This window comes from Eleutherodactylus coqui, chromosome 1, assembly GCF_035609145.1.
Source record: "Eleutherodactylus coqui strain aEleCoq1 chromosome 1, aEleCoq1.hap1, whole genome shotgun sequence".
Lineage (NCBI taxonomy): Eukaryota > Metazoa > Chordata > Amphibia > Anura > Eleutherodactylidae > Eleutherodactylus > Eleutherodactylus coqui.
Genome location: NC_089837.1, coordinates 207094871 through 207121023, shown reverse-complemented (window position 1 = coordinate 207121023; position 26153 = coordinate 207094871). Strand labels below are relative to the sequence as shown.

The 26153-nt window shown below is 44.3% G+C and overlaps 1 protein-coding gene across 3 annotated transcripts in view; it reads left to right on the top strand.

Moving 5' to 3' along the window:
* The window catches only part of SASH1 (SAM and SH3 domain containing 1), a 203897-nt gene that overhangs the window by 5740 nt on the left and 172004 nt on the right, over window positions 1–26153 (top strand). For 2 of the 3 annotated variants that reach the window (XM_066605455.1, XM_066605453.1), the window contains exon 1: window positions 10427–10867. The exons of the other annotated variant lie outside the window; for it this stretch is intronic. In XM_066605455.1, the coding sequence (XP_066461552.1) occupies window positions 10766–10867 (102 nt within the window). In that variant the 5' untranslated portion in view covers window positions 10427–10765. Of the gene's footprint in view, window positions 1–10426; window positions 10868–26153 lie in introns of those variants that run through there. 3 annotated transcript variants of the gene reach the window in all.

The following is a 26153-nucleotide window of genomic DNA, read 5'->3' as shown; positions in this document are numbered from 1 at the left end:
TACTGCGAATGGCCTGTTTGTAAGATGCAGTGTCGTCTGCCGCACAATAATGCAATTATGGTAGCGTTCAACACCAATTTCAAAGGAGAAATACTAAAAAAAACACATTTTCATTTTGATAGCTGGATAGTCTTCCCTTTTGATGTACATGCTGTGCAGAAATGGTTCATTTCAGATGGTGAATCTATGGCTTATAATGGAATTTTCTATCTTATATAAGCATCTTTTGCATATCTCTAATTACTACATGCAGACTAGCCATTGGTGCTGCAGAGAACTATGCAATACACATATGATATATATCGTTTCAGCTTTTTCCAACTGTTATCTGAAATAATGTGAAAGCAACAGTTGCCTTCAGGTCATTCGCTGTGATGGAACACAATGCCATGGCTTGCTTCACTTCAGGCAACGTTCGGCTAAATCTGTGCACATGTTGTAGGCAGCATGACTGATGCGAAGGAATTACATAGAGATTTGCAAAACAAAGATATACATACAGTTAATTAGAGAGTGAAATAACAACCAAACCATATGATGATTTCCATAATCACACTCAATATTTCATGTTCATACATATTCATCCATCCAGCATGGTTCTATAGCTAATTGATGCTTTATGGTAAATGAATGGCTATACTGTTGGCTAGAGATAGCTGAAGCCTCAGCCCAGAGGAAAGTTTAGAGGTTGGGTAGGAGCTTTCATGCTCTATATCTGCCATATACAGTAATCCTGATAAGCTATCAGGAGCTCTTTATTATTTGCAATCCTGAACTTTGCATGTGACCAGAGCAGAAATATCTGAAAATAATCAGCATAGAATGTAATGTAGCACTTTAGGCAAAATTCCAGGGATAGCCCACAAGGGCACCATTTAGCAGACTGCTGTAGAGACAAGGATCAAACAAGCTGATCTACATATCTACATCTAGAATGGGGCCACAATAAAACACAGATACCTCAAGTAGCTCAAGCCATGTACACAGCATCTGTGCAGCCAATTTTGACAAGTGAGCATAGCCTAAATGCTGCGGAGATTCCACAGCATGTACGCTGTGTATGAAGTCACCTTATATGGCCATGTGCATGTGTCTTTAATCTTATGCATACAGTAAAGACCTTGACGAGAGTAAAAGTAAACCCTGAACATTCACATTTATACATACCCGCAGTAAAACAAGGGTGCAGCACTTCTGTCAATGACGGTTAGTGGCAGTCTCATTATATGCATTGCAGGGTAGAACAATTAGGTCAGTTGTGAACTCTAAACATGTACGATCCAATGTACCCCAGATATACAGGCATCTATATCCTATACAATAGGTGGTGTGTCCTGCTAATGATCCAATCTGTCAACCTCCATACACATTGGATCATCAGCAGGAAAAACTACCTATTGTATAAGATATACACCTGTATAACATTTAGGGCATGTTCACACAGGATGGGTTTTCCATGCAGACCTTCTGCACAGAAAATCCATGGCATTTACAGTAGCAGCAAAGTGGATGAGATTTTGAAAAGCTCATCTATACACTGTGGAAAAAATTAGCACAAAATCCATGTGGAAATTGACAAGTAGTGCAGAATTTAATTTTAAGTTTATACTACGGAATCCACTTCTTCTCAATGAGGGGTGAATTCTGCACCAGAATCCATGTTAAAAGCTACATGAAGACCTGCAGACTTTCAGCAGACATGCTGCAACAAATCCACCCCATGTGAACATGCCCTAAAAGTTCCTCAGCCTGAACCATCTGCATTTTGCTAACAGGCTTATACTAAAATACATAGAAAGATCTTGTCCCACTTCCTGTAAACTATTTAGGATTTGTTCACATCAGCGTCTAGCGTTTTCCGCTAGAAAACAGTACAAAATAGTGCCGCATAAGATGGAACCGTTCAGAGCAGGAAAACTGAATCCCCCCATGCTGATGTGAACAAGCCCTAACTTATTCACTTTCTATGCTATCATTTCTAGCTCATTGCGTAATGTCATCATGCATATATTATAATGTATATTACATCACCAGGTAAAATACATAAATAAAATAAATCTTATTTGTATAGCGGCAACTTATTATGCAGCGCTTTCAGGTCATTATTACTTATTACCCCCCACCAAGCTGGGTACTCATTTTACCGACCTCGGAAGGATGGAAGGCTGAGTCAACCTTGAGCTGGCTATTTGAACCATGCAGGGATTGAGCCCACAACCTTCACGTCATGAGTGAGAGCTTAGGTAAGAGGCTGAACAATTCTAGAGGTCACTTAGGGTGGAATCCCCATGGCCGAACGGCTCTGTCTAAGGACGGAACTGAACAGCGCTGACCGGACTCCATTGACTATAATGGAGTCTGTTCGGTTTCTGCACATCTGCCCAGCTTTCGGACGAAAGAAACCGGATCTGCGAGCAAAGGTACTAATGCAGATGTGAGTCCGAGTTTAGGAATTCCTCCGCATTCACTGGATATTCTTATTTTGCAATTTGTGATGTGTAAGGAAGTGGATGTAAACTCTAAATATATAGGTTGTTTTTTTATAGTTCCTGCGAGCCCAAAGGGAGGAGAGGATGGACACATTCGCTGAGCCAAGACTAGCCTAGAATTTAACTTGAAGACCATAGGAGCCAACAATTCATATGGCTATAACTGTGTTAGTGAAAGCGGTGGTGTAACAGGTCTGCTGGCAGAGGTACAGCCTCGTGGTTACAGTGGAATACTGTTTACTCCACCCAAGAGATTTTAAAGGACAAAAATGCTTTGATGCTCTTCCCAACATGTTGAAAATGTCACGTGATTTAGTTTTGTAGCAACTCGTTTGCTCATCTCTAACGTACTTTGTATGTAAATAACTGTATGTGCTATCTCTTCTATGAATACATAGGACAACTGTTGGGCACTGCAGCTCAATGGGTTGTGATTAGCGTTCACATTCCTGCGATCCAGTGGATTTAGGTGGTATATTTATTGACAGTAAGGAAAATAATGAATATGTGTTCCCCGTGGTTATATAACTGTGTGCCAGTGTCAGCCTAGGCCCAGGGTAACCCTTACACTGATGTAGGCGCTGTGCCACAATACTGGTATATATTTTGTGTGTGTGTATGTATATACATATACACACAGTATATACCAGTATTGTGGCACAGCACCTACATCAGTGTAAGGGTTACCCTGGACACCAAAAAGTGATTTTATATCCTGTGTGTGTGTATATATATATATATATATATATATATATACACACATATATACACATACACACACATACACATTATATATATACATACATATACACACAGGATATAAAATCACTGTTTGGCGCCAGACGAACAATTTGCGGTAAGATCACAAGGTGCCTTAGGACCCTTTTCGTTCACCGAATGTAAAGCACGCCTGAGCTTCACAACCAAGGACTGGTCCAGTGGACTGAAAGCAGATATCACAGAGAGCAAGTGACTGTGAGCCTAAGGCCCAATGTCCACAGGCAGATCGGATTCTGCATGTGGGAGCCCGCAGCGGAATCCGACCCTGCCCGTGGCCGAGGACACTGCTTACCCGTCCGAGTCTTCTATTTTCTACACTGTGGATGTGTGCGGAAGCACATGCGCAGTGGAGTTTTTCGTTTTTCCTTAAACTCTTGCTTTCCCACGGAATCCGCATCCCGTCCACAATTTAATAGAAACTGTCCGTGCGGGAACCACACTGAAATGGAGCGTGCTGCAATTTCTTTTCCAGAACAAAAGGTCCGCAAAACAAATTTGCATGCTTTAATTCAGCTGCAGATGCCCATTTTTCCCTATAGGTGGCTTAATTTGCATGAACCACCCGCAAATCAGATCCACCAGTGGACATTGGGCCTAAGGCTAACTTCACACGGGCAAGTGCGGTATCAGGCCGTGAATCACAGTCTGATTTTGTGCTCACCAATATGCTATGCTGCACCCCTACCCCTGGTAGTGGACTTAGATATGGACGCAAAACTAAGTTTTGCAAACTTCAAGTGATTGTACCAGTCTTTGTGACTTGTAACTGTCAACCATTTGTGCCACTGTTGTAAAAGAAGTCAAGTCAACCATTTAACTATTAAAAGGGGTTGTCCGAGTTAAGGAGACCCGTCACCGGGTCCACCATGCATTAAAATAACAAAACAGCAGTTACTCCCCGCTCTTCGCTGGACCCCAGGCGCTGGCTCTGGGCTTTGTGGTCTTTGTTTACAAGGCTGCTATGATGTTACTTAAACCTGCTGTAGCAGCCAATGACAGCACTGAGCCATGATCACGGAGCGCTGTCATTGGCTGCAGCAGCTTGTTTGTAGATAGCTTGTAAAGTGATGTCACAGGAAACCAGACCTGGCAGCGGGAGATGAGTAAAGGAGCAGGAAGAGGTAAGTAATCGCTGATTTTTTATTTTAAGGCATGGGGAACCCGGTGACAAAGGTTTTGTTAACTCTGACAACCCCTTTAAATTCTACAATCTTTATAAATGGGGTCACCTCTTGCAGGTAGCCACATGTGGGAGGAAATGTCTCTTAGCAGGTGATCTCTGACATCTGCTAAGCAGTTGGAATTATCTTGCTCACTGGCAGATCAAGCAGGGTAGCATTAATGAATGTATGTATCCTAATGTAATATCTGCAGACAATCTGGATATTGGGCACTCAGCCAGGATGCTACCTGCTTTTCCAGCTGCTCTATGTGTGTGAAAACATATTAGCAGCCACAAAGTGAAAAAAATGTGTGTATTGGTTTTCCTGTAAACTGTAATATACAGCCGCCGGTCCTTACACTTGGACCGATGCTTTACTAAGAAAAGAACTCTAGTAAAAATTGGCTATAAACATTCAGTAGCTGTTGCCCAAATGCACGTTTGGCTCACAGCTATTTCTCTCAACCATCATAAACATGCATTCCCAGCTTAGCCAAGTGTGCATAGTTAAGCTACGTTTACATGGTACGACGGTCCGGTACTATTGTATTATGTCTCCACCAGACTAATGGGTGGAGACCTTCAGTGACAGCTAAGGGGTAGGTAACGCCCCCAAATTTCCTAATTGGCTAGCTGCTGCAAGGTCGTAGCAGCGTAGGGATTGAGTTATGGCTGAGATGGAGAGTTAGGGTAAGTTTCAGTGTTAGGATTACATTATTAGCTGTACATTGTTAGATGTCTAGCGCGGCTGCAGTAACATGGAACTATTGACAGCAAATAATATAAGCCTTACACTGAAACTAAACCTCCATCCCACAAAGAATCATTCCCCACGCTGTGAGGACATTGCCGGCCGGCCAGCATAATTCCCCCCACCACCACGCCGCCGCGGCCAAAGCCAAGCTGCTACCAGGACCCTGCAGACAGCCTCCCCATTTCATGCAGACATTACCAGGATACGAGCACCTATCCGCAGCACAGGACAACCCCCTGTCCTCCAGCTGTTACCGGCTCTGCGGCACTCCATCCACACATGCAGACAGCAGCCCTGAGCGCAGAAGGGAGACTGGACTGGTCAGTGGCAGGAGCTGACAGGCCAAGGACAGGAGACAGCCCGATGACTACAGTGAGCCCTGACCGGAGTGGTGAGTGGTGGCAGCGGACAGGCCAAGGATGCCAGCAAGAAGGGAGACCACAGTGGTGAGTGCCAGGACCTGGCCCTGCAGCCAATCAAGAACAGGGGGCGTCACCTGGCTGTCCAACAACCTTACCCTTGTCGACACCGGAAGTGGTGGGTGTTGACCAGATACACAAGTACCCGACAGTCCTACGGACAACTGCCCAACTACTGCTCCTCGGCTTTACATATTCCTTCTGTGAATGGTAAACAGGCAGTTGTTCATAGTTGAGTGACTGCCTGTTTATACGGCCCAACAGTCATTTGGTTTTTAGTTCTGCGAAAAACCAAGCGACTCTGACAAGAGAGTGATTTCTTGCTCTGTGCTCGGTCGGCAGCCACGGGTTTCCAGCGATAATTCGAGGTGTAATCACCCCGTGTAAAGATAGCTTTATTGTAATATTTTGTGCTAGTATATAGCTTGCTAATATATACTTGATCATTCAGAAATAAACAAACAATTGGGGTTGTTAGGAGATCATAATACCCACAATAGTCTTTATTTGCGATGCTGTTACCTGCTGGGTATGCAGTGGTCATGGCTCCTGGGTCCACTTCACGCACCCCATGATAATGGAGGGTGTACATGTATATCCTCTTGTGTAAAGGAGTAGAAAAAAATAAACATACTAGCATGAATCACTGGTTGTCATATATATCAGGGAATACATACAACTAGTGGAGCTGTTTAAGGTTACATGCACACGAGTGCAAGACTTGTGCGAGCTTTGTTCATGGCGAGACGCACAAATATAAACCCCAATTCTTTTGAATGGGGTCATACACATGGGCATTTTTGTTTCCTGCAGTAACTTCCTTGCAGCATGTCCGATGTTTAGGCCTTCCCTTGGAACACTTCACATTGCATCACATTGTTTCCAATAGGGCTGGCACAGCATCGCACCCACCGCATGCAAGGTGCACGCGAGTGCGATGCGCAGTTTACCCATTGAACGCAATGGGAAACACTCCGCAATCTTCCAAGGCGGAGGATCGTTACTTCCCTAAAGCGATGCGATGTGGTTTTAACACTAAAATGCCTTGCATCCATTGGGATATTGCATGTTGGCGAATGCGATATCGGACCGAGTTTCAAGGTCCGATAGCGCACTTGCCCATGCGATATTAGCCTAGGATGTTTTAAAGAGAACACTGAGCCTCTGCACTGAAAATCTTCTGTATAGATTGACATTTATTATTTTAGGATCCTCTCCTGGTTCGGCCTCACGAATCCTGAGCAGAACATTGCGTGTGAATGCAGCCGAGCTGTAGATGACATGTATGTTCTGTCGGCGGCGTGTTTGTGGAGAGTCATGAAGCCAGTGAGACGTATTTCCACCGCGCTCACCTCATGGCTCGTACCTCCAGTCACCCCTGTGAGGTATCCAGCTAATGTTAGCTTGTGGGCCGCACCACCGTCCACAATATTTACCCTGCCAGCCCGGAATAAAGAGGACATTGAGAAGAGGCAGGCGGCGCCCGGCACAGGATGTTTCTTCACTATTTTGGTTGGAATATCATAGCACATCAGTCGGCTGAGTAAAAGCAAAAAGCTGACATCCATGTTTCCAGTGCTTGCTTTCCTGACATCTCCTCCCAGGCCCAGACATACTTGGGTAGAGGTGTGCCCGCCCCGTTGTCTGCTAGATGACTAAGCTCATCAAACCTGTTCTCTACAGGATGTGCGAGCCGGGGCTGAGCTCTCAGCTATATTAGGACGCTATGGTCATTAATACCCTGGCATGCAGCTTATAGACAACGTACTACAGCTACAGTCACACGGCGCGATATCAGGCTGAGAAACCCAGTCCGATATCGCGCTTGTTAACGTGCGTTTTACCTGCGGATGTGAGAGGTTTTTCATACAAAAATGTCTCGCATCACTTCTGTGAAATTGCAATCCTCCGCTATCGACATGCGTTTCCCGTTGACTTCAAGGGGAAACATCACACTTGCTTGCACATCGCACTGCATGCAATGCGTTTGACTGCCCCATTGAAAGTAATGGGCGATGCAATCCGGGGGACGTGAAAAACATAGGACATGCAGTGATTTTTTACATCACAGCATTTCTGTAAGAGAAAACATCGCTCATGTGTATGTCTCCATTCAATGGAGTTCATATTCGCGTACGTTTTGTGCGTTTCGTAACGCATTCGTGTGTTGGTAGCCTTCCTGTTATAAAAAAAAAAAACTACACTGGATGGCCACTTTATTAGACATACCCAACTGCTTTGGGATTCCGCTTTGCTTTTGCTTCTCCGTTCGGGAAGCAGATCAGGGGAATCCCCGTGGTCGAACAGCCCTGGACGAACCCCATTATCTATATTGGGGTCCATTCACTTCCTGCTCAGCTACCCGGATCTTGAATCTAAGATAAAGCACTGCATGCAACACTATTTCTCCCGGTATTTTCAGCCGGATCTGTGATGAAACCTTCGGCCGGAGGTTCTAAAGACGATGTGAAACCGGCCTAGCAGCCTATTGGGCCTCCTTTGGCCTTCAGAACTATAGTGATTTGCCAGGTATCAGTGGACCCAAGAAAACATTCCCCAACCCATTACTCCACCAGCCTGATCAGTTACACTGGAAGGGGTCATGGATTCCTGCTCCTTACTCCAAATTCTGACTCTTTTACCTAATAGAGTCTTGTCCTTCTGTTTAGAAGACAGCAATAGCATTTGTGAGATGTTAATCAGAATGATTCTTGACATCCTCCTCTGACCCCTTTCAGATTGTTTTCATGCACAGAATCCCCTTTTGCTGGATGTTTTTCCTCGGCCACACCATTAGAGTAATGGTCAAATCAAAGCAGAAATATGCTTGCAGCATGTGACTATGAATATATCCACAGCCCGGTCTGTTCCTCCTGGTGAACAGCATGCTATTGGCAGCAGCAGTATGTTGGGAAAGACCAAAGAGTGGATTTTTATCCTATCCAGAAGTGCTGGAAACCCTTTGCTCTTTCCACAGCATTCTCTGTGTTCTCTTCGCATAAGATTGGCAGTTTGTGAAATACCGTCCCAAAGTGAGTGCTGTAGACACTTAAGGCCATCTGCAGACAGCCGGGTCGGATCCCGCTGCGAGAATTCTTGCAGCGGGACCCGACCCGAGCCCCTGCAGGGACCAATGCGGCGCTCACCTATCCCGCGGCTCTGGCTCTTTGATGTGCCGGCTGCAGGCCGGACTGCACACGTGCAGAGCGGAGCCGGGGCGCCAGGAGAGACATTTCTGTGCGGGCCCTGCATGCCGCGATTTGTTTTCCGCGTACATTTTAACGCGGCCAAATTGCGGCTGTCTGCATAGGATTGCGTTTTGCAATGCAATCCTATGCAGGCGTCCAGGGGCGGAAATTCTGTGGGAAATCCTGCCGCAGAATTTCCGCCCATGTGCAGGGGGCCCATCAGAGGTTATCCAACCTTTGAAAATTGATGGCCTATGCTCAGGGAGGCCAGCGATGTTGTCGCGAGTGTGTCACGGCCTCTTTATTCAGCTGATTGGTGGTGGCCTACAGTGGCAATCAGAAATTGATGGACTATCCTAAGTGTAGGACAGCAGTATTAACTCCTTAATGCTCCATAACAGAGTTACATCATAGAGGTTCGGGGTTTGTATACAGCGGAATGAAGGGTTGATCCTGCTGCATACAATGGCGGTCTTTGACAGCTGACACCTGCCCGCAACTGTGACTGTTAACCCTGCAAATGGCGCTATCAATTCTGACAGAAGCATTTAAATGCCCTGATTGGAGTACAGGGGTTCCGTGATGAGATCGCGGAGTGCAGTCCGGTTGGCAAGGCAGCTGAGGGCCTTCTGAAGGCTCTCAGGGTTGCCATTGCAGATTGCCTATGAAGCCATGTTTGTGGTGTAGCTTGATAGATTGCTGTCAGATTGTGGTATAATGTAATACTATGGTATTAGATTATACTGCAGGAGCAATTAAACGATCGCAAGTTCAAGTCCCCTATGGGGACTAAAAAAAAAAAGAAAGTAGAAAGAAAAAAGGTTTTATTAATTATTGAAAAAAGATAAAAATTACCAAAAAAAAACCTTTTTCCATATTTATAATAAAAAAAAATCTATAAGAAATACCTATCTCATATTGCTGTGTCCATAAAAGTCTGGGCTATCAAAGTTATGACTATTTATACTGCATGGTGAATGTTGTTAGAAAAAAAAAACATGTCAGAATTGCACTTTTTTGGTCACCCCGTCTCCAAGAAAAAAAATGGAATAAGAAGTGAACAAAAAGTCATATGCACTCCAAAATGGCACCAATAGAAACTACAGGAATCCCGCAAAAAACGAACCATCAGACAGCTATGTCGCTGGATAAAGAAAAGTTATGATTTTTTGAAAGTGGAGAGGAAAATCTGAAAATGAAAAAAAGTAGTGGTCCTTAAGGGGTTAAAAGGTTGGATAATCCCTTTAAAACCAATTTGCAAAGTTTCCTCACTTGCAAAAATGACATGATCACTTTATTCTATTCAGATGAAAACTATGAGAATTGTTTTCTTGGCACTTTTTGAAGTTGAATTTTATTGCTTTTTATGTGCCGGCAACACAAGAAAGTCAATTTTGGGTCTTTGAGAATTCTGAAGCCTGGTGCCATGCCCAGAGCAGGGTGGCACGGAGCCTGCACTATGTACTGCAGCACATTGTATGTAGGACATCTGCCGCCCAGCTGTTGTGTGGAAACTTATCTTTACTCCTTGTCAAACTTCACTAAACATCTTCCAAGATGACGTAGAGCGCGGCCAGCAGCGGACCTGTCCTCCCCTTCCATCACACTGGAGCTGTCACTGGGCACTGAGCGCTCATGTGAAGACGGAAGAGCGCACTCCAGCCGTGGGGGGAGGTGTACTCACATTCCAGGTCCCGGGGACGCTGCACACAACCCATTCACCCTCCCGGGCAGAGCAGCGCTCGCACTGGCTGCCCGTCTCACTGTACAGCCGCCGGAGCATTAGTTTCCTTCTCACTTGTTCGGCCGCCCCCCTCGCTGTAACTTTGTGGACTCGTCCGGGCGCCCGCTGGGGTTAGTGGAGGAGATACCATGGTACAGCGGGCACGGGGGGCATTGTGAGCTCTGCAGTGGTTGCCACCTGAGGAATGTGACTAATGAGCAGCGGGGGACACTGATATCGCTGGAGCACGATGGAAGGGGAACAGGCAGAAGCTGGCAGTGCGGAGCCCCAGGCGGAGGGCATCGTGTCTGACGCCTTCTCCAATCTCTGGACAGAAGTGATGGGAATGCTGGTGAGTGGGGGAGGGGACGGGCAATCACTCTTCCTGGGCATACTAATCAATACACGTCTGCATATTGGGAGCTGATTGATTGATTCACCCTGCTGTACCTACCTGGTCGGGGCACAGAGGTGTGTGGTGCCGCCAGTGCCCCCTGCACTGCTTACTGCTGCACCGACAGCTCTGGAGCTGATCGCTCTATATGATCCACAGGCTGACCAGTCATCAGCTCTCCATATATCACTGTATGATATATATCAGTGTTCCCCAACTCCGGTACTCATGGAGCCCCAACAGGTCATGTTTTCAGGATTTCCTCAGCATTGCCCAGATGATGTAATTATTGTCAGTGCCTCAGACATTGCTACAGGTGGTGTTTACTATAGGAGATCCTGAAAACATGACCTGTTGGGGGTCCCTGAGGACTGGAGTTGGGAAACACTGATCTATAGGCTAACAGTCATCACCTGTCCATATACATTGCTCTATATGATCCATAGGCTGTCTGACCAATTATCACATGTCATTACATCACTTGATATTATCTATAGGCTGTATATCCGAGCAGTCAACATGACTATATGATCCATTGGCTGTGTATCTGAGCAGTCATCAACTGTTCATACATCACTCCATATAATCTATAGGCTGTGTATCCAAGTAGTCCTCTATACGATAGATACACTGTGTATCCGAGTAGTCAGCACGTGCCCATATACTTTATATAATCCATAGGCAGTGTATCTTAGCAGTTAGCATCACTGTAGTCTATATCATCCATTGGCTGTGTATCCAAGCCATCATCACCTGTGTATCCAGGCAGTCATCACTTGTCCATGCATCACTCTATATGAGCTATAGGCTGTGTATCTGAGCAGTCGTCACCTGTGTATCTGAGCAGTTGTCACCTGTGTATCTGAGTAGTCGTCACCTGTGTATCTGAGCAGTAGTCACCTGTCCATACATCCCTGTATATGATTTATAGGCTGTGTATCCGAGCAGTCATCACCTGTCCATACATCCCTGTATATGATCTATAGACTGTGTATCCGAGCAGTCATCACTTGTCCATACATCCCTGTATATGATATATAAGCTGTGTATCCAAGCAGTCATCACCTGTGCATACATCCCTGTATATGATTTATAGGCTGTGTATCCGAGCAGTCATCACCTGTCCATACATCCCTGTATATGATCTATAGACTGTATATCCGAGCAGTCATCACCTGTCCATACATCCCTCTATATGATCTATAGACTGTGTATCCGAGCAGTCATCACCTGTCCATACATCATTCGCACTAAACTTTCCTACACTAGTACAGTCTCCCATGTGCTCTGGATATATCATACAAACAAAAAAAAGGGAATAAGTCAGCATTTCCTAAATATAAATGTGTAGTTCCCAGCCTTCTGTCACTGCGGCCCCGCACGTATCCTGATGCTTTGCTTAAGCTTGCTGTAGCTATTCTATACATGCACACAGCCGTGCTGTACCGCTGATCTGTAGGATTACATCATATACACATTATTACAGATATACCTTCTACTATATATGACACTAATCTAGTTTGCCCTTCTACCTGTGGTAATGGGTTGCTGGTGTACAGCGCTGCAGAGCATGTTGGAGCTACAGTATATTACTTACAAGTGCAGAAGTAAAGCTGATTTCTTCATACATGAACTGATATACAACAGCCAGAGTGACAGGAAAAGACAGAACTTTTAATACACTTTACCGATATGGATATGGGCGCCGTTGGTGACACTAGACGACCTAAAACACCTGCAGTAACAGAGGATGTGCTGCCAACTGGGCTACTGGCTTGACATCTGCCGGGTCACCAACAGCACAGACGTCTGACTTCTGTAAGGTGCAATAAAAACTTGAAGAGTTCCACTAACTTTTCCACTCCCTCTGGCTGTTGTATGTCAGTTCATGTATGAAGAAATCAGCTGTACTTTTGCACCATTCTTTTTCAATCACCCTGTATTGTGATTTCATACTTTTTCCCAGGGAGCATTGCCATAAAGACCCCCTATAGGCTGGGTCTCCACAGGCGTCTGAGAGGCGATATAATGTCTGGAGAGCAGCACAGAGTCTGGTCACATCCATCTGTGAGCTGTTATCAGGGTCTGTGAGCAGATGTTGCAGGAATTGCTCCTGGGCTCCTCTCACCATGGTGTGATGGACAATAAATAGCACTCCTCCAGGAACGTCTGATCTTATGTGGATGTCATCTGGATGTAGGATGTTGCAACTGGAATCACTGCAGGTCTTTGAGTGTATAAAGAAGTGCATAATACAAATACTGAGGCTTCTGCAAATAAAGTTGCAACTGTTGCAAGTTTGCACATACTTTACAATGTTTTTCAATAGTTGTAAGTGCTTTCCCACATTGTTTCCAAATAAAAGTTCTGAAACTATTCTAGGTGCGGTATAATGGCTTCAGACTGAACATCTGTCCATCTCATTGTATCTAGAGTGGTGCATGATGTTTTTCTTTGGGCATTGCTGTTGGCAGAGTAGCCTCAACCTCTTACCCCTCCCAACAGTCACGTTAAAATTGGAAAAATCCTCCCAAAAATGTCTCATTTTGTTATTGTAGATTTTGAATTTATGTCTCATGTAAATATATTTGGCGCAGGACTCCATTGCCTTCAGTGCATTTTTAACCTTATAGGGCATAACTAATGTTGGAGCCAGTAAATTAAAGCCCATTTGTGTTCTAACAATCATAACTTTTAATTTTTGTTGTCAAGGTAGCTGAATGAGACGTTGTATTTTGCGGGACGAATCTTGTTTTTTTTAGGAAGCAATTTTGTGTACATATAATGTATTGTGGAACTTTTATTAAATTTATTTGTTGGGGGGGCAATGGAAAAAAGTAATTTCACCATATTTTTTTCTGATTTACCTTTATGGCGTTCATAATGGGGTATAAATATCTGTTTCACACATTTACATAGCAAAAATGTAGTATTAGCATGCTTTCGAAGTGTGCGGGGAAACCAGAGTACCTGGAGAAAACCCACATAAATATGGGGAGAGCATGCAGACACATGCAGATGTTTTCCTTGGTGGGATTTGTACCCAGGACCCCAACGCTGTAAACCAACACTGCTAACCACTGAGTCACCATGCTGACAACACCACATTTCTAGAGGTTTTATTATGGTTTATCAGTTTTGCACAATATATAACAAAAAGACTTTTTGCACCACGTTCCTGGACCAGAGCATTTCTATTTTTCAGTTGAAGAGCTGTATCGGGCTTGTTTTTTTGTGACACAACTTGTAGTTTTTATTGTTACCATTTTGAGGTATATATAAGATATTTTAATATTTTTTTTCCCTGTTTTTGGAGAGTGATATAATCAGAAATGTTTACATGCACAGTCAGCGAAGACTGCTTTATCTGCAGGGTTAAATTGTGTACAAGTCCTCGTCATTTCACTCCTTTTCAGGGAAAGCCCATTATGTGACAATCATAGAGCAAATATCCTCTCTGATTGATTGGAGGGGATGATGAACAATCTGCTGGTCTCCCCTCTTTCCACTGCACATACTGCCTGAAAATTGACAACTGTAAAATCGGTATTCCCAACTCCACTTCAAAAGGTGCTCTGATTGTATAAGGACTAGGGATATTTGGTATAGTTTTAAAGCCAAAAATCATAATTTTAAAACGATGCCAACATAGTATGTTAGGCTGAAAGAAGACAATGTCCATCTAGTTCAGCCTGTTTCCACCCCTTCTTCAAAAGGAAGGCAAAAACCCCCAACGAGGCAGAAGCCAATTTAGCCCATTTTGGGGGCAAAAATTCCTTTCCGACTCCATAATGGCAGTCAGAATAATCCCTGGATCAACGTTTGAAAGTTCCTACCTGACTATAAGACCCCGATCAACAATGCAGCATTTCAGCAGCCCTGATAGAACCAGAGTTACAGCTGTTAGAAGTAGAACAAGTTGGGTTCCTCCTAAACTGTAATGCCATTTTCTTGCAGAATGAACAGAACTCTTCCAAAACTGCTGAGGGGGTTTAAAGGGTTATCCCAAATTATAAAGTTGTCTCCTATCCATATGATAGGGGATAACTTTATGATCAGTGGGGATCTTATCGCCGAGACGTCCCTTGATCCCAAGAATGGGGGTTCAGGGCTCCCCTCCTCACTGCAGACTTACTGTATTCTCCACAGTGAGGAAACGATTGAGTGGAACAGCGGTCACACAAACATGGTGCTCCATTCACTTTTAATGGGACTGTCAGAGATAACTAAGTACAAGCGCTTGGCAATTTCTGTTAGCCACATTAAAATGAATGGCGTGGCCAAAGTACCATTCAGTCTGCCATCACTGCACGTGGCAGAAGCAAACTCATAATGGCAAGAAAAGGGGGACTTTTGTTCTCAGGATCAGTGCGGGCATCGGAGGTGAGAACCCCACCGATCAGAAAGTTATTGCCTATCCTGTGGACAGGATAACTTTAGATTTTGGGATGACCCCTTTCAGTCTGTCCCAGTTGACCACGCTAATTTGTGCTTATACAGTATTCACCAATAGGATTAATGATGTCCCTCATATTCAACCATATCCCGAAGCATCACATCACTAAAAGTATGACATTATTGTAGTGTTTTGCTATCTGTGGTCTCAAGCGGATGAATAGTGGTGCTTCAGATTAACAAAAGGTTCTTTTCCATGTATTGATCATCATATTATGATTTGCATTGTATTTAAAGGGGTTGTCCCGCGCCGAAACGGTTTTTTTTTTTTCAATAGCCCCTCCGTTCGGCGCGAGACAAACCCGATGCAGGGGTTTAAAACAAAAACCGGATAGTACTTACCCGAATCCCCGCGCTCCGGTGACTTCTTACTTACCTTGCGAAGATGGCTGCCGGGATCTTCACCCACGGTGGACCGCAGGTCTTCTCCCATGGTGCACCGTGGGCTCTGTGCGTTCCATTGCCGTTTCCAGCCTCCTGATTGGCTGGAATCTGCACACGTGACGGGGCGGAGCTACAAGGAGCAGCTCTCCGGCACGAGCGGCCCCATTCAGAAGGGAGAAGACCGGACTGCGATTAGACGCTGAAATTAGACGGCACCATGGAGACGAGGACGCTAGCAACGGAACAGGTAAGTGAATAACTTCTGTATGGCTCATATTTAATGCACGATGTACATTACAAAGTGCATTAATATGGCCATACAGAAGTGTATAACCCCACTTGCTTTCGCGGGACAACCCCTTTAAGCTCTCCAATGCTGATCACACAATGGAAAAGCAGAAATCGTATCAGTCAGAAAGGATAGTTAGTTAATTAACATTGAATGTTCACACATAATAATAATAATAATAATAATTAGTGTTTTTGTGACGTTATTAAATGTAAATTTTCAACATCAACATTGTGACCAAGTAGTCGAATATACTTATGTACCACAGTGTATAAGTTTTGTTTGTAGTGCTGAATAGCATAGTTAAGACTCATTCACATTATCATTGGAGGTTTCATCTGCAGCCTTCATCGCTAAATACCATTAAAGTGCGGGGTGCTTACTGTAATATGCCAGACAGCTGAATGGGAGTCAAACAGACCCAGTTATAGACAGTGAGGCCCATACAACTATTGATCTGAAATGTTCTTCAAAGCTTGTGCACTGAGACTATAAAGTTCCTCAAAAGTATCATAACAATGGGACCTCTATCCCCCTTTAGCCCACCCCATTATATCTGCTAGGAAAGCATCATGGTGTAGTGTCCTGTAATGCAGTACTTGATCAGTGGGCTGAAAGACAGCTGCAAAGTCCAAATATGTCGGTGAGAAATAGGATGCCACTGATTTGCAAAGACCGTACAAGAAGTGAGTATAGAGTATTCTTAAAGGAGTTGTCTCACCATGAGAACCCCGTCCATATGCCATATTGGGACCTATGAACTTCCCCTACTTAGGCATTGCAGCACTTCATTTACATGGATCGCTATTTATTTGAAATATGTGGCTGGCTGGTTACTACTGATTGTTGGGGGTTATAGAAGCCAGTCCCAAGCCGCCAAAATGTAAAAAAAAATTGTAAATGGTTTAATTCTGTCCTCCTTGTTTGCCTGCTTCCATTGTTCTTTTAGAGAAAGTGTCTGGCAGTGGCTGTTCCATGTATATTTATGATACAGTCGGGAGGAATAGCTGTCGACTAAACGAACATTCACCCAACAGCTATCTAAATGTACAGCCACCTAAAGTGATACAGATTTACGCCATCTACCTGGTAGAGTTGCTGTTCCTTGATAAATCAAGCATTTGACACGGTCAAGGGTCAGGCAGAATCACAGTATTTTGTGGCTAGAAGATCTTTTGGGCGCATTTTACCATTGTAGAATAACCTTTGGCAGATATTGAATTCGAGAAAGGGTAAAAATTGTATAGTTGAATGTAAGTTTTATGAATATATATGAATCCTAGTAGCAATGTTCACGAAGTATTGTTGAGTAGAATCATTAGCTAGCACAGTGATTGCTGCAAAAACTGGTCATAAGTAGTCATCCACGAATAAAGTAGTGATCAACAATGAAGGCTTACAATCAGGCAATGTATCACTAACCGTACTCTTCTATAGAAACTGTAAAATAACCGCCAAGAAGAAATTGGAACCGGCTTACCACAGTATGGAGATCCAATTCCCACCAGAAGAGCCCTTTATTTTTTTGATGTCTTCTGAATCCAGCCTTTCAGATGTAGGTGGCCATATCTCTATCCAGGGTAGATGAGATGGGATAACTACTTATTAAACCCTACGTAGAGCGAGCCAGACCTGGAACCTGGCAAAAACACCGCTTACTTGAGTAACACTAGCCAATTGGAACGATGTGAAGTGTTTTAGACGACCAATTACAGTGTGCATCAGGTAGTTAGAGAAGTGGTATGGCCATCTTGGTTTGTCTGGGACCAGATGGTTGCTTTCACCTAATTTTAACGAGAATTTAATAAAAGCAAATTTCAACAATACAGCTTTTCACCTTGTTCCATTCTCATATTAGTTTGGTGAAATATTTACAGATACACGTCTTAAGTTGCTTCATCTCTACATATAAGAAATTGAATTCCCTGAAATGTAGGTATGTGGCAGCTTAACTCATTTCTGATCATGACATTATGCGGTATGAACATGTCTATGGTATATATACATTTGTGCTAGATTCTTTTAAGAAAGCTGTGGCCTCACATTTAGAGAGTTAGCCCCTCGGAGGTCATATAGAGAGCTTCAGTTTGTTCTATTCATAAAGATCCAGCGTCCATCCTACCATTGGACTCAAAGACAGATACACTCATTCAGAGGAGATAGAAACAAGCTGTGGATGAGTCTTTAGAAATTCCCGACACTGAACAGTCAAGTTATTGTAGTGGTTTGTCCTTACTGGAGTCAGACATCTGGTTGTAAATGTAAAGTTTCATGGCCGCTATAGAAGAATCCAACAGAGAACACTGTTAAGAAGAGGCAACGTGGCGACTGCGTAAAAGTTGGCACATAAACACTCTCATTATCCCGAAACATGTAATTTAGTGCTGTGTCTGAAAAATACATTGTGCTGTCATTTCCTATTAATGCACTTGTAGGTCCAATTACTCTGCCCAGAGGCCAACGATTAAGTATATGGTTAATCCAGAAGATCAGTAACAACTTGGTATGAAGACAATCGTAATGTTGTTTTCACACATCACACATTGGCATATTTCAATTACTTTTGCTGGAAGCTTTCTTTGTGCATGTTTATATCATGCTTGGAAACACAATGTGAGTCCATGAAGACTCCCATTCATTTTGCTTATTTACAGCAATTGAAGATTAGCAGTGAGGTTTGTCACCAGATGCCTGTCAGACGTTTTGGCTGACATCAGTACTTTTCTCTTTTTTGTTACCAGTATTTAGACCAGATGTGCTACTTGTTTAGGGCTTTTTGTTGGGGTGCTGGTGGTATGGGTAACCTATGCGTGTGGAGTCGGTAAGCAAAATCTCCAACTCCTTAGTTTTCCCAGACTCCGACTCCTTCATATATGAATCATGTTTTCTTTCAACTAAAAGCTTTGAGGATAAGGATTAGAGATGAGCGAGTATACTCGCTAAAAGCAATTGCTCGAGCGAGCATTGCCTTTAGCTAGCACCTGCCTGCTCGAGACTGAAGGTTCGGGTGCGGCGGCAGGGGAGCGGTGAGTAGCGGCAGTCAGCAGGGGGGGGGGGGGGAAGAGGGAGAGAGAGATCTCCCCTCCGTTCCTCCCCGCTCTCCCCCGCAGCACCCTGCCCGCCCTGTGATTGTATGTGTGGGGAGGAGGGGACATTACATATGAGAGTCGGTCACCCCTACTAGAGGTATGAGGGACATTGACAGCTCAGTAATATGTTCAGGACATCCTGCAGCCACATGTGTTCCTCTCATGGCAGGGCTTCCAAGAGACATTTTCCAGTAGGATAAGGCTCGGCTGAGCACACAGCAAGCTTGTCACAGGAAGCCACAACATTGTCACTTTTCTGTGGCCTCTCAGTCGCCAGATTTATTGCTAATAGAACATGTATGGGACTATCTGGGATGCCAACTTTGACAACCTAAAGGTTTGCAGGATCTACTGGCTTAGTTACAGCAAATGTGCAGCAATGTGACTCAGGATACCATACGAAACCTGTATGCCTCCATCCCTGCCCATATTACATCTTGTATCCAAGCTAGAGATGGTACAACAGAGTATTAGAGCCTCCATGCCCACCTGTATCACATCATACATCCATGATAGAGGCGGTACAACAGGGTACTAGAGCCTCCATGCCCACCCATATCACATCTGGTATCAAAGCTAGAGGCGGTACAACAGGGTACTAGAGCCCCCATGCCGCCTGTATCACAGCTTGTATCCAAGCTAGAGGTGGTACAACAGGGTACTACAGCCTCCCTTCAAGGGGTCAGTTTTCCACAATAAATTATCCTTTTCCTCTGATATTGTAATCACTTATTTATATCAACGTTACAATCACACCTAGAAGTTTCATTCCATTCCGACAACTCTAGGTACATTTCTATAGACTCCTCCAAAATTGGCCTCCACAACTCTACTCCACAGCCCTGCTGCGTGACCTTTCTTACTTTGTCATTTTTGATCAAATTTTATTCTAGTAGGTATCTCCATATCTGAATGTGATTATGTGAATTATGGGATAGTTAGGCGGTGCACCAGTTTGTGGGATTAGGCAATCAGCAGGATTTATAAGAACCTGAGGAAATCTTTTTTTAACTCCTCCTGTATCCTATATCCTGTGAATTTACTTGTATGTTCCATGCAGAAGTTTGTCAGGAAAATATTGAACTCTCAGAATTAGGCCGCATGCACACGGCTGGGTCGGATTCCAGCTGCGAGATTTCACAGTGAAATCCGACCCTGTGCCGGCCAGTAACCTGCCTACCTGCCTCGGATGTACTGTCGATGTTCCGGCTGGCATGCTGCTGAACATGCACAGTGCAGAGAATGATGCGCCATCGTGCTTGCGATGAATAAGATCCGCAGCAATTTTTGAAATTGACATTTTGGAATTGCCACGGGACGGACAGCTTCTATTGACTGCAATGGAAGCCGTCCATGCAAGTCTCGCACAAAAATAGAGCATGCTGCAATTCTTCCTCACTAGTGATTTCCACTCACGTGCGAGGAAGAATTATTTTACATTGCATGCTATTGACGCACATTGCTGCAGAATTTGCGACAGGCGTGTGGCCACGAATTCCGCAGGGGCTTCTAATCCAAGACATCCACCAAGGGTCAGGAAAGCACCCGCCTCTCTCAAATCCTGTGTCTTCCACAACATTCCAGTTTTCAGTGTACGGCTGCAGCGATAAAGGCGTTCTCCAGTAGGAAGCACAAGCTGTTTCTGCCTAATTGTGCATTTTATTTATGAAACAATAATCAGGAAATTGGTAGGATGTTTTCTTAGCGTTATTGGCCAGAGATATTGCTCTCTTACTTCTTCCAATTACATTTCTGAAAGTGTTCATTTGAAAGCGGTCTGGAATGGTTTTCATCATGGAACATGTATCTTATCTCAGATTGTGGAATTACAGTCTTCTAAATTATAGCGTAGCATCTCCATGAGCGGAGGATTGGAATGTGTTTTTGTCCTCTTCCACCATGACCTTATTTTCAGAACCATATGGAAGCTTGTCAGTGCTTTATACTGTTTGCAGGGTAGGAATTTAAAGCATTTTAAGGACCCTTTTTTTTGGCTGCCTGATGGAAATACATCTTTAGAAATATTTAACTACTTTCTCCATTCATCCAAATTGCATCATGCAACTTAATATTTAAAAATGGATTTATGAAGAAAACTCTTATGCCTCATGTCCATGGGCAAAAGAAGAATTAAATCCGCAGCAGATTTTAACTCTTCTCCCGCCCGCGGATCCGCACCCCATAGGAATGCATTGACCACCCACGGGTAGATAAATACCCGCGGATGGTCAATAAAAGGGAATTTTTAAAAAATGGAGTATGAAAAAAAACGTGACATCCTCCATTTTCATGCGGGTCTCCCGCGGATCCGGACAGCTTCCATAGGCTTCAATAGAAGCGTGCAGGAGCCGTCCCCGTGGGAGACCTAAAATAAGAATAACTTACCCGCGGCGGACCAGGCACATCTTCTCTTCCTCACGGCCGGATCTTCTTGCTTCGGCCCGGCGGATGTGCCCGGCATGCTGCCGACGTGCCGAGTACATCCACCGGCCGAAGAAAGAAGATCCGGCCGTGAAGAAGAGAAGACCTTCCCGGTCCGCTGCGGGTAAGTTAATTCTTATTAATTCTTCTTTTCAGCACTCATGTCCGCGGGGCAGGAGGGACCCGCTACGGATGCTCCATAGAGAATCCGTAGCGGGCCTGATTTTCCCCGTGGACATGAGGCCTTAAAGTTTCAACTTTCCTCGTCTTCCATAACTCATTGATCTCACTAAGCCTATCTGATAGTACAGAAAATTGGTGAAGTAGAGGAGAGATGACGACAATGAGGGTTCTTTTACATGTGACAGATCTGCACCAAAATCCACATGTTTTGCATGCTGGGTGTAAAGAAAGGACTGAGTTTTATCCACTTGTGAGTGCCAAACTCTTCTTTTTCTACTACTGAAGTCTAAACAATTTGTAACTAGATCTTTTGCTATATCCTTGAAGAATGTTGATGCAGAGAAACATAACATGCAAATGCTATTTTATTCACAGCTAATTGATACTTTCGTGTTTTCGTTGACTTGAAGCTAACATATGGCAAACTTGACATAAATTGCAGGTGTTTAGGCAAGAACAGTAGACTTGTCAAGGCTGAACTATTTACTTTTTCCTGTGAACATTCCTATGGAAGATGGACAATGTTGTTGTTGAATGGGTAGTTGTCTATATAAGAAGATGATCACACTGCCTAGGAGTGAGAATCCGGTAGAGCTGTGCCTAGTTATCAGTAGTCCGCCTTGAAGGTGAAGCGAGGCAAGGTGAATTACTCCCCAGGAAAAGTTGCTTGTTTCTGGTTTGTTTCTAGACTAAACTCAAAATCAAAAAGTTTTTATTTGTGCAACTTCTGTAGGGGATTTATTATTTCAGCATTATACATTTTTTTTTACTGCTCTAAGAAAAAAATGACTAAATATGTTTCTAGGGGAATATAAATTCTTGTGTTTAAAGGGTACTGTTTATTCATAGCGCACATGTGAAGTCTGGTCCTAATCTTTCTTCAAGACGATTGCTGATGGTAGAATGAGATGTGGAGTGGTGTCACCCAGGTGGTCAGCAGATAATAGATGGAGAGGGCATTCAAATAGTATACTACGAGATATGGAGGAAGAAACACAGAGGGATCTGTGTTGCCTGTGGTGTAGTATTCTCTTGAAGGTGGTAACTGTTTTCACTTAAAGGGGTTGTCTCGCGAAATCAAGTGGGGTTATACACTTCTGTATGGCCATATTAATGCACTTTGTAATGTACATCGTGCATTAAATATGAGCCAAACAGAAGTTATTCACTTACCTGCTCCGTTGCTAGCGTCCCCGTCTCCATGGTGCCGTCTAATTTCAGCGTCTAATCTCCCGATTAGACGCGCTTGCGCAGTCCGGTCTTCTCCCTTCTGAATGGGGCCGCTCGTGCTGGAGAGCTGCTCCTCGTAGCTCCGCCCCGTCACGTGTGCCGATTCCAGCCAATCAGGAGGCTGGAATCGGCAATGGAACGCACAGAGCCCACGGTGCACCATGGGAGAAGACCTGCGGTCCACCGTGGGTGAAGATCCCGGCGGCCATCTTCGCAAGGTAAGTAAGAAGTCACTGGAGCGCGGGGATTCGGGTAAGTACTATCCGTTTTTTTTTTTAAACCCCTGCATCGGGTTTGTCTCGCGCCGAACGGGGGGGCTATTGAAAAAAAAAAAAAACGTTTCGGCGCGGGACAACCCCTTTAAGTTGTATTCACAAGTTTTGTGATACGAATTTGCTGTAAACTAAACTATTTCTCCCAACTTTCCCAAATACATAAAAATGTTCATGTGTTTTCAATGAAGGCAGTGGAGAAAACCAGCTCTGGCAACTGCTTATCTCCAGGAGGGAGGGGTGTACAAAAGTATTGGGTGTTGAAATACAATGGGTTTGATCCTTTTTTGATAGATGATGTTAGAGGAAAGTTGGGAGGCCTCCATAATACTTTTGCAAGAGTCATTAGATCTCACCGTACACACTGGTTTAGGTCTTCTAATGTGTATAATGCCTGGTTTAGACACAACGATTATCGCTCAAAAGATGTCTTTTGAGCGACTTTTGAGCAATAATCGCTGTGTGCATTTACAGGGCAAGGTGATCGCTCAAACGTTGAGCGATCACTTTGCGCTCCGAACGGAGTATGCAGAAGACAAGCGGGGCAGCTTGTATTCTCATCCAGCTGTTCTCTTCTCGGAGTGCTCAGCTGTGAGTGCTGCAAGCGGGGTATGTTGAAGACAAGCGGGGCCTCTTGTCTTTTGCCTCCAGCTGTTCTCTTCTCAGAGCGCTCAGCTGTATAACAGCTGAGTGCTTTGAGTGGGGTATACAGAACACAGCTGGACCGCTGTGTTCTTCATACCCCGACTGTTCACGGAGCATTCAGCTGGTATACAGCTGTGCGCTCTGTGCAGAGTATGAAGAAGACAGCTGTGTTCTTCATACCCCGTCTGTGTTCAGGGAGCAGGATACAGCTAAAACAATAGTATCAGCTGTATCCCACTGTGAACTCCTGATAAGGCTGATCGTTCTCTTTCAGCAGGCTGCACAATGTGGCCTTAGTCAGACGGGCGTTTTTTCGCGCGATTTGCGCATGCGAATGCGTCTGGTGATTTTTTTAAAACCATTGCTTTGCAATGGTATCGGACACATGAGCGCTTTTTATGCGCTCGTCTGATAAATTATAGAACAGTAATCGCAGATCGCACCTATCTGCGATCTGCGATTCCTGTTCTCTTCTCTACATGCGTTCAATGGGGCCGGCGGCAGCAGCGCCGGCCCCATTGAGAATATATAGTAGACAAATCATTCTCCTCTGCCACAGCTGTAACAGCTGTGGCAGAGAAGAATGATGTTTGCCCATTGAATTCAATGGAGCCGGCAATACAGCCGGCTCCATTGAAAGCAATGGGCTGCCGTCGAGCGCAGGATGAATTGTCGGGAAGGGCTTAAAAATATAAGCCCTTCCCTGCAATTCATCCAGAAATGTGTAAAAATTAAAAAAAAAATGTATACTCACCTTGTCCCGGCAGACGGAGTTCAGCGCGGCCGGCCTGCAGTGGGTGTGAAGGGGGTGTGAGTCAGACCTGCCCCTGATTGGCTCAGCGCTGGGCCAATCAGAGACAGGTCTCACTCACACCCATTCATGAATTCATGATCTGCTGTATTGCCGGCTCCATTGAATTCAATGCGCTGGACAGCTCCGGCCCGTTTCTAATGAAACGCGGCTAGGAGCAGATTTTTCAGGCGATTTTTTTTTTTGGCCCCGGTCACGCGATTTGCGGATGCGCATCCGTCATGCGATCCGCAAATCGCGCGAAAAAACGCCCGTGTGACTAAGGCCTGTCAGTGCAATTACACACAACGATTCTCGCTCAAAAGAAGGCTTTGAGCGATTTTTGAGCGAGAGTCGTTGTGTCTAAATCAGCCTTAAGGGCCTTTATTTGGACAATAAAAATCACATGCAAATTCCCTTGAACACTATTTCTATAATAAATCTAGGAAAAGATGTGTCTTTACAGCAGATATAAATCTTGCACGGTCACCTAGATGAATGCTCTGGGGTAACTATTTTCATTTTAGTTTTCAGAACAGATAGTAAGAGTTTCACCCAGTTGAAAAATATTCATTATTCTATAATAATAATAAAACATCATCATCTGTATATAGCGCCAACATAATTTGTGGCACTTTACCAATTTATTATTGCTCATTATCATAACTTGATTTGGCTTATGTTCATAGTTTTGTACTTCAGATGGAGTCCGGCTGAATGTTGACCCTAGTTGATATGTGGACCTGTCTATGACCCTGTTTGTTGGGATGCAGCTTGGGTCTGGGGCAGCTTGTTTTCTTGCTACCCTTTGGAGCTCGGACTTGTTGTGCACAGGACTCTGTTCTTATGGAGGCTGTTCTACATAATACAGTACAGAGATGACTGTTACACAACGGTGCTCATTAAGGATGTGAGGGATAGAGGTTGTGAAGAACAATAGCAGCTATTGTCATTGTAATTAGACACAAAAGACTCTGTACATTTTCACTGTACAAGCTGCTCTGAATAGAGGTCTCATGGTTGAAGAATTTTGCTTCAAGATGCAGTTACATTTCTATTCCCTTGTGGTTTGTCCTGAATGTATTGTTTTTGAATAGAGTAGAATCATTGAATACATAATAGGTGTACCGCATACTCAACTGCCACTTGAAATAATCATATTTAGCGTATGACACAGTTTCATACATTGGCTGAAGTCTTCTGCGAAGCTTCCTCACTAAGGCCCTAACAGGGGTGTAGCTAAGGTCTCATGGGCCTGGGTGCAAAAGTTTATCTTAGGGTCCCCCAACGTCTCTTGGGCTCCTGGGCCCCAATGCAAAACCTTTACCAGGGCCCGCTAACTATAATGCTTTATTTATAGTACTGGGCTCCCTGTATGGAGAATAGAGGCCTCATGGGCCCCCTGAGGCTCCTGAGCCCGGGTGCAACTGCATCCCCTATAGTGACGCCAGTGATTCTACACAAGGTCAAGGCATCTGATTGACTG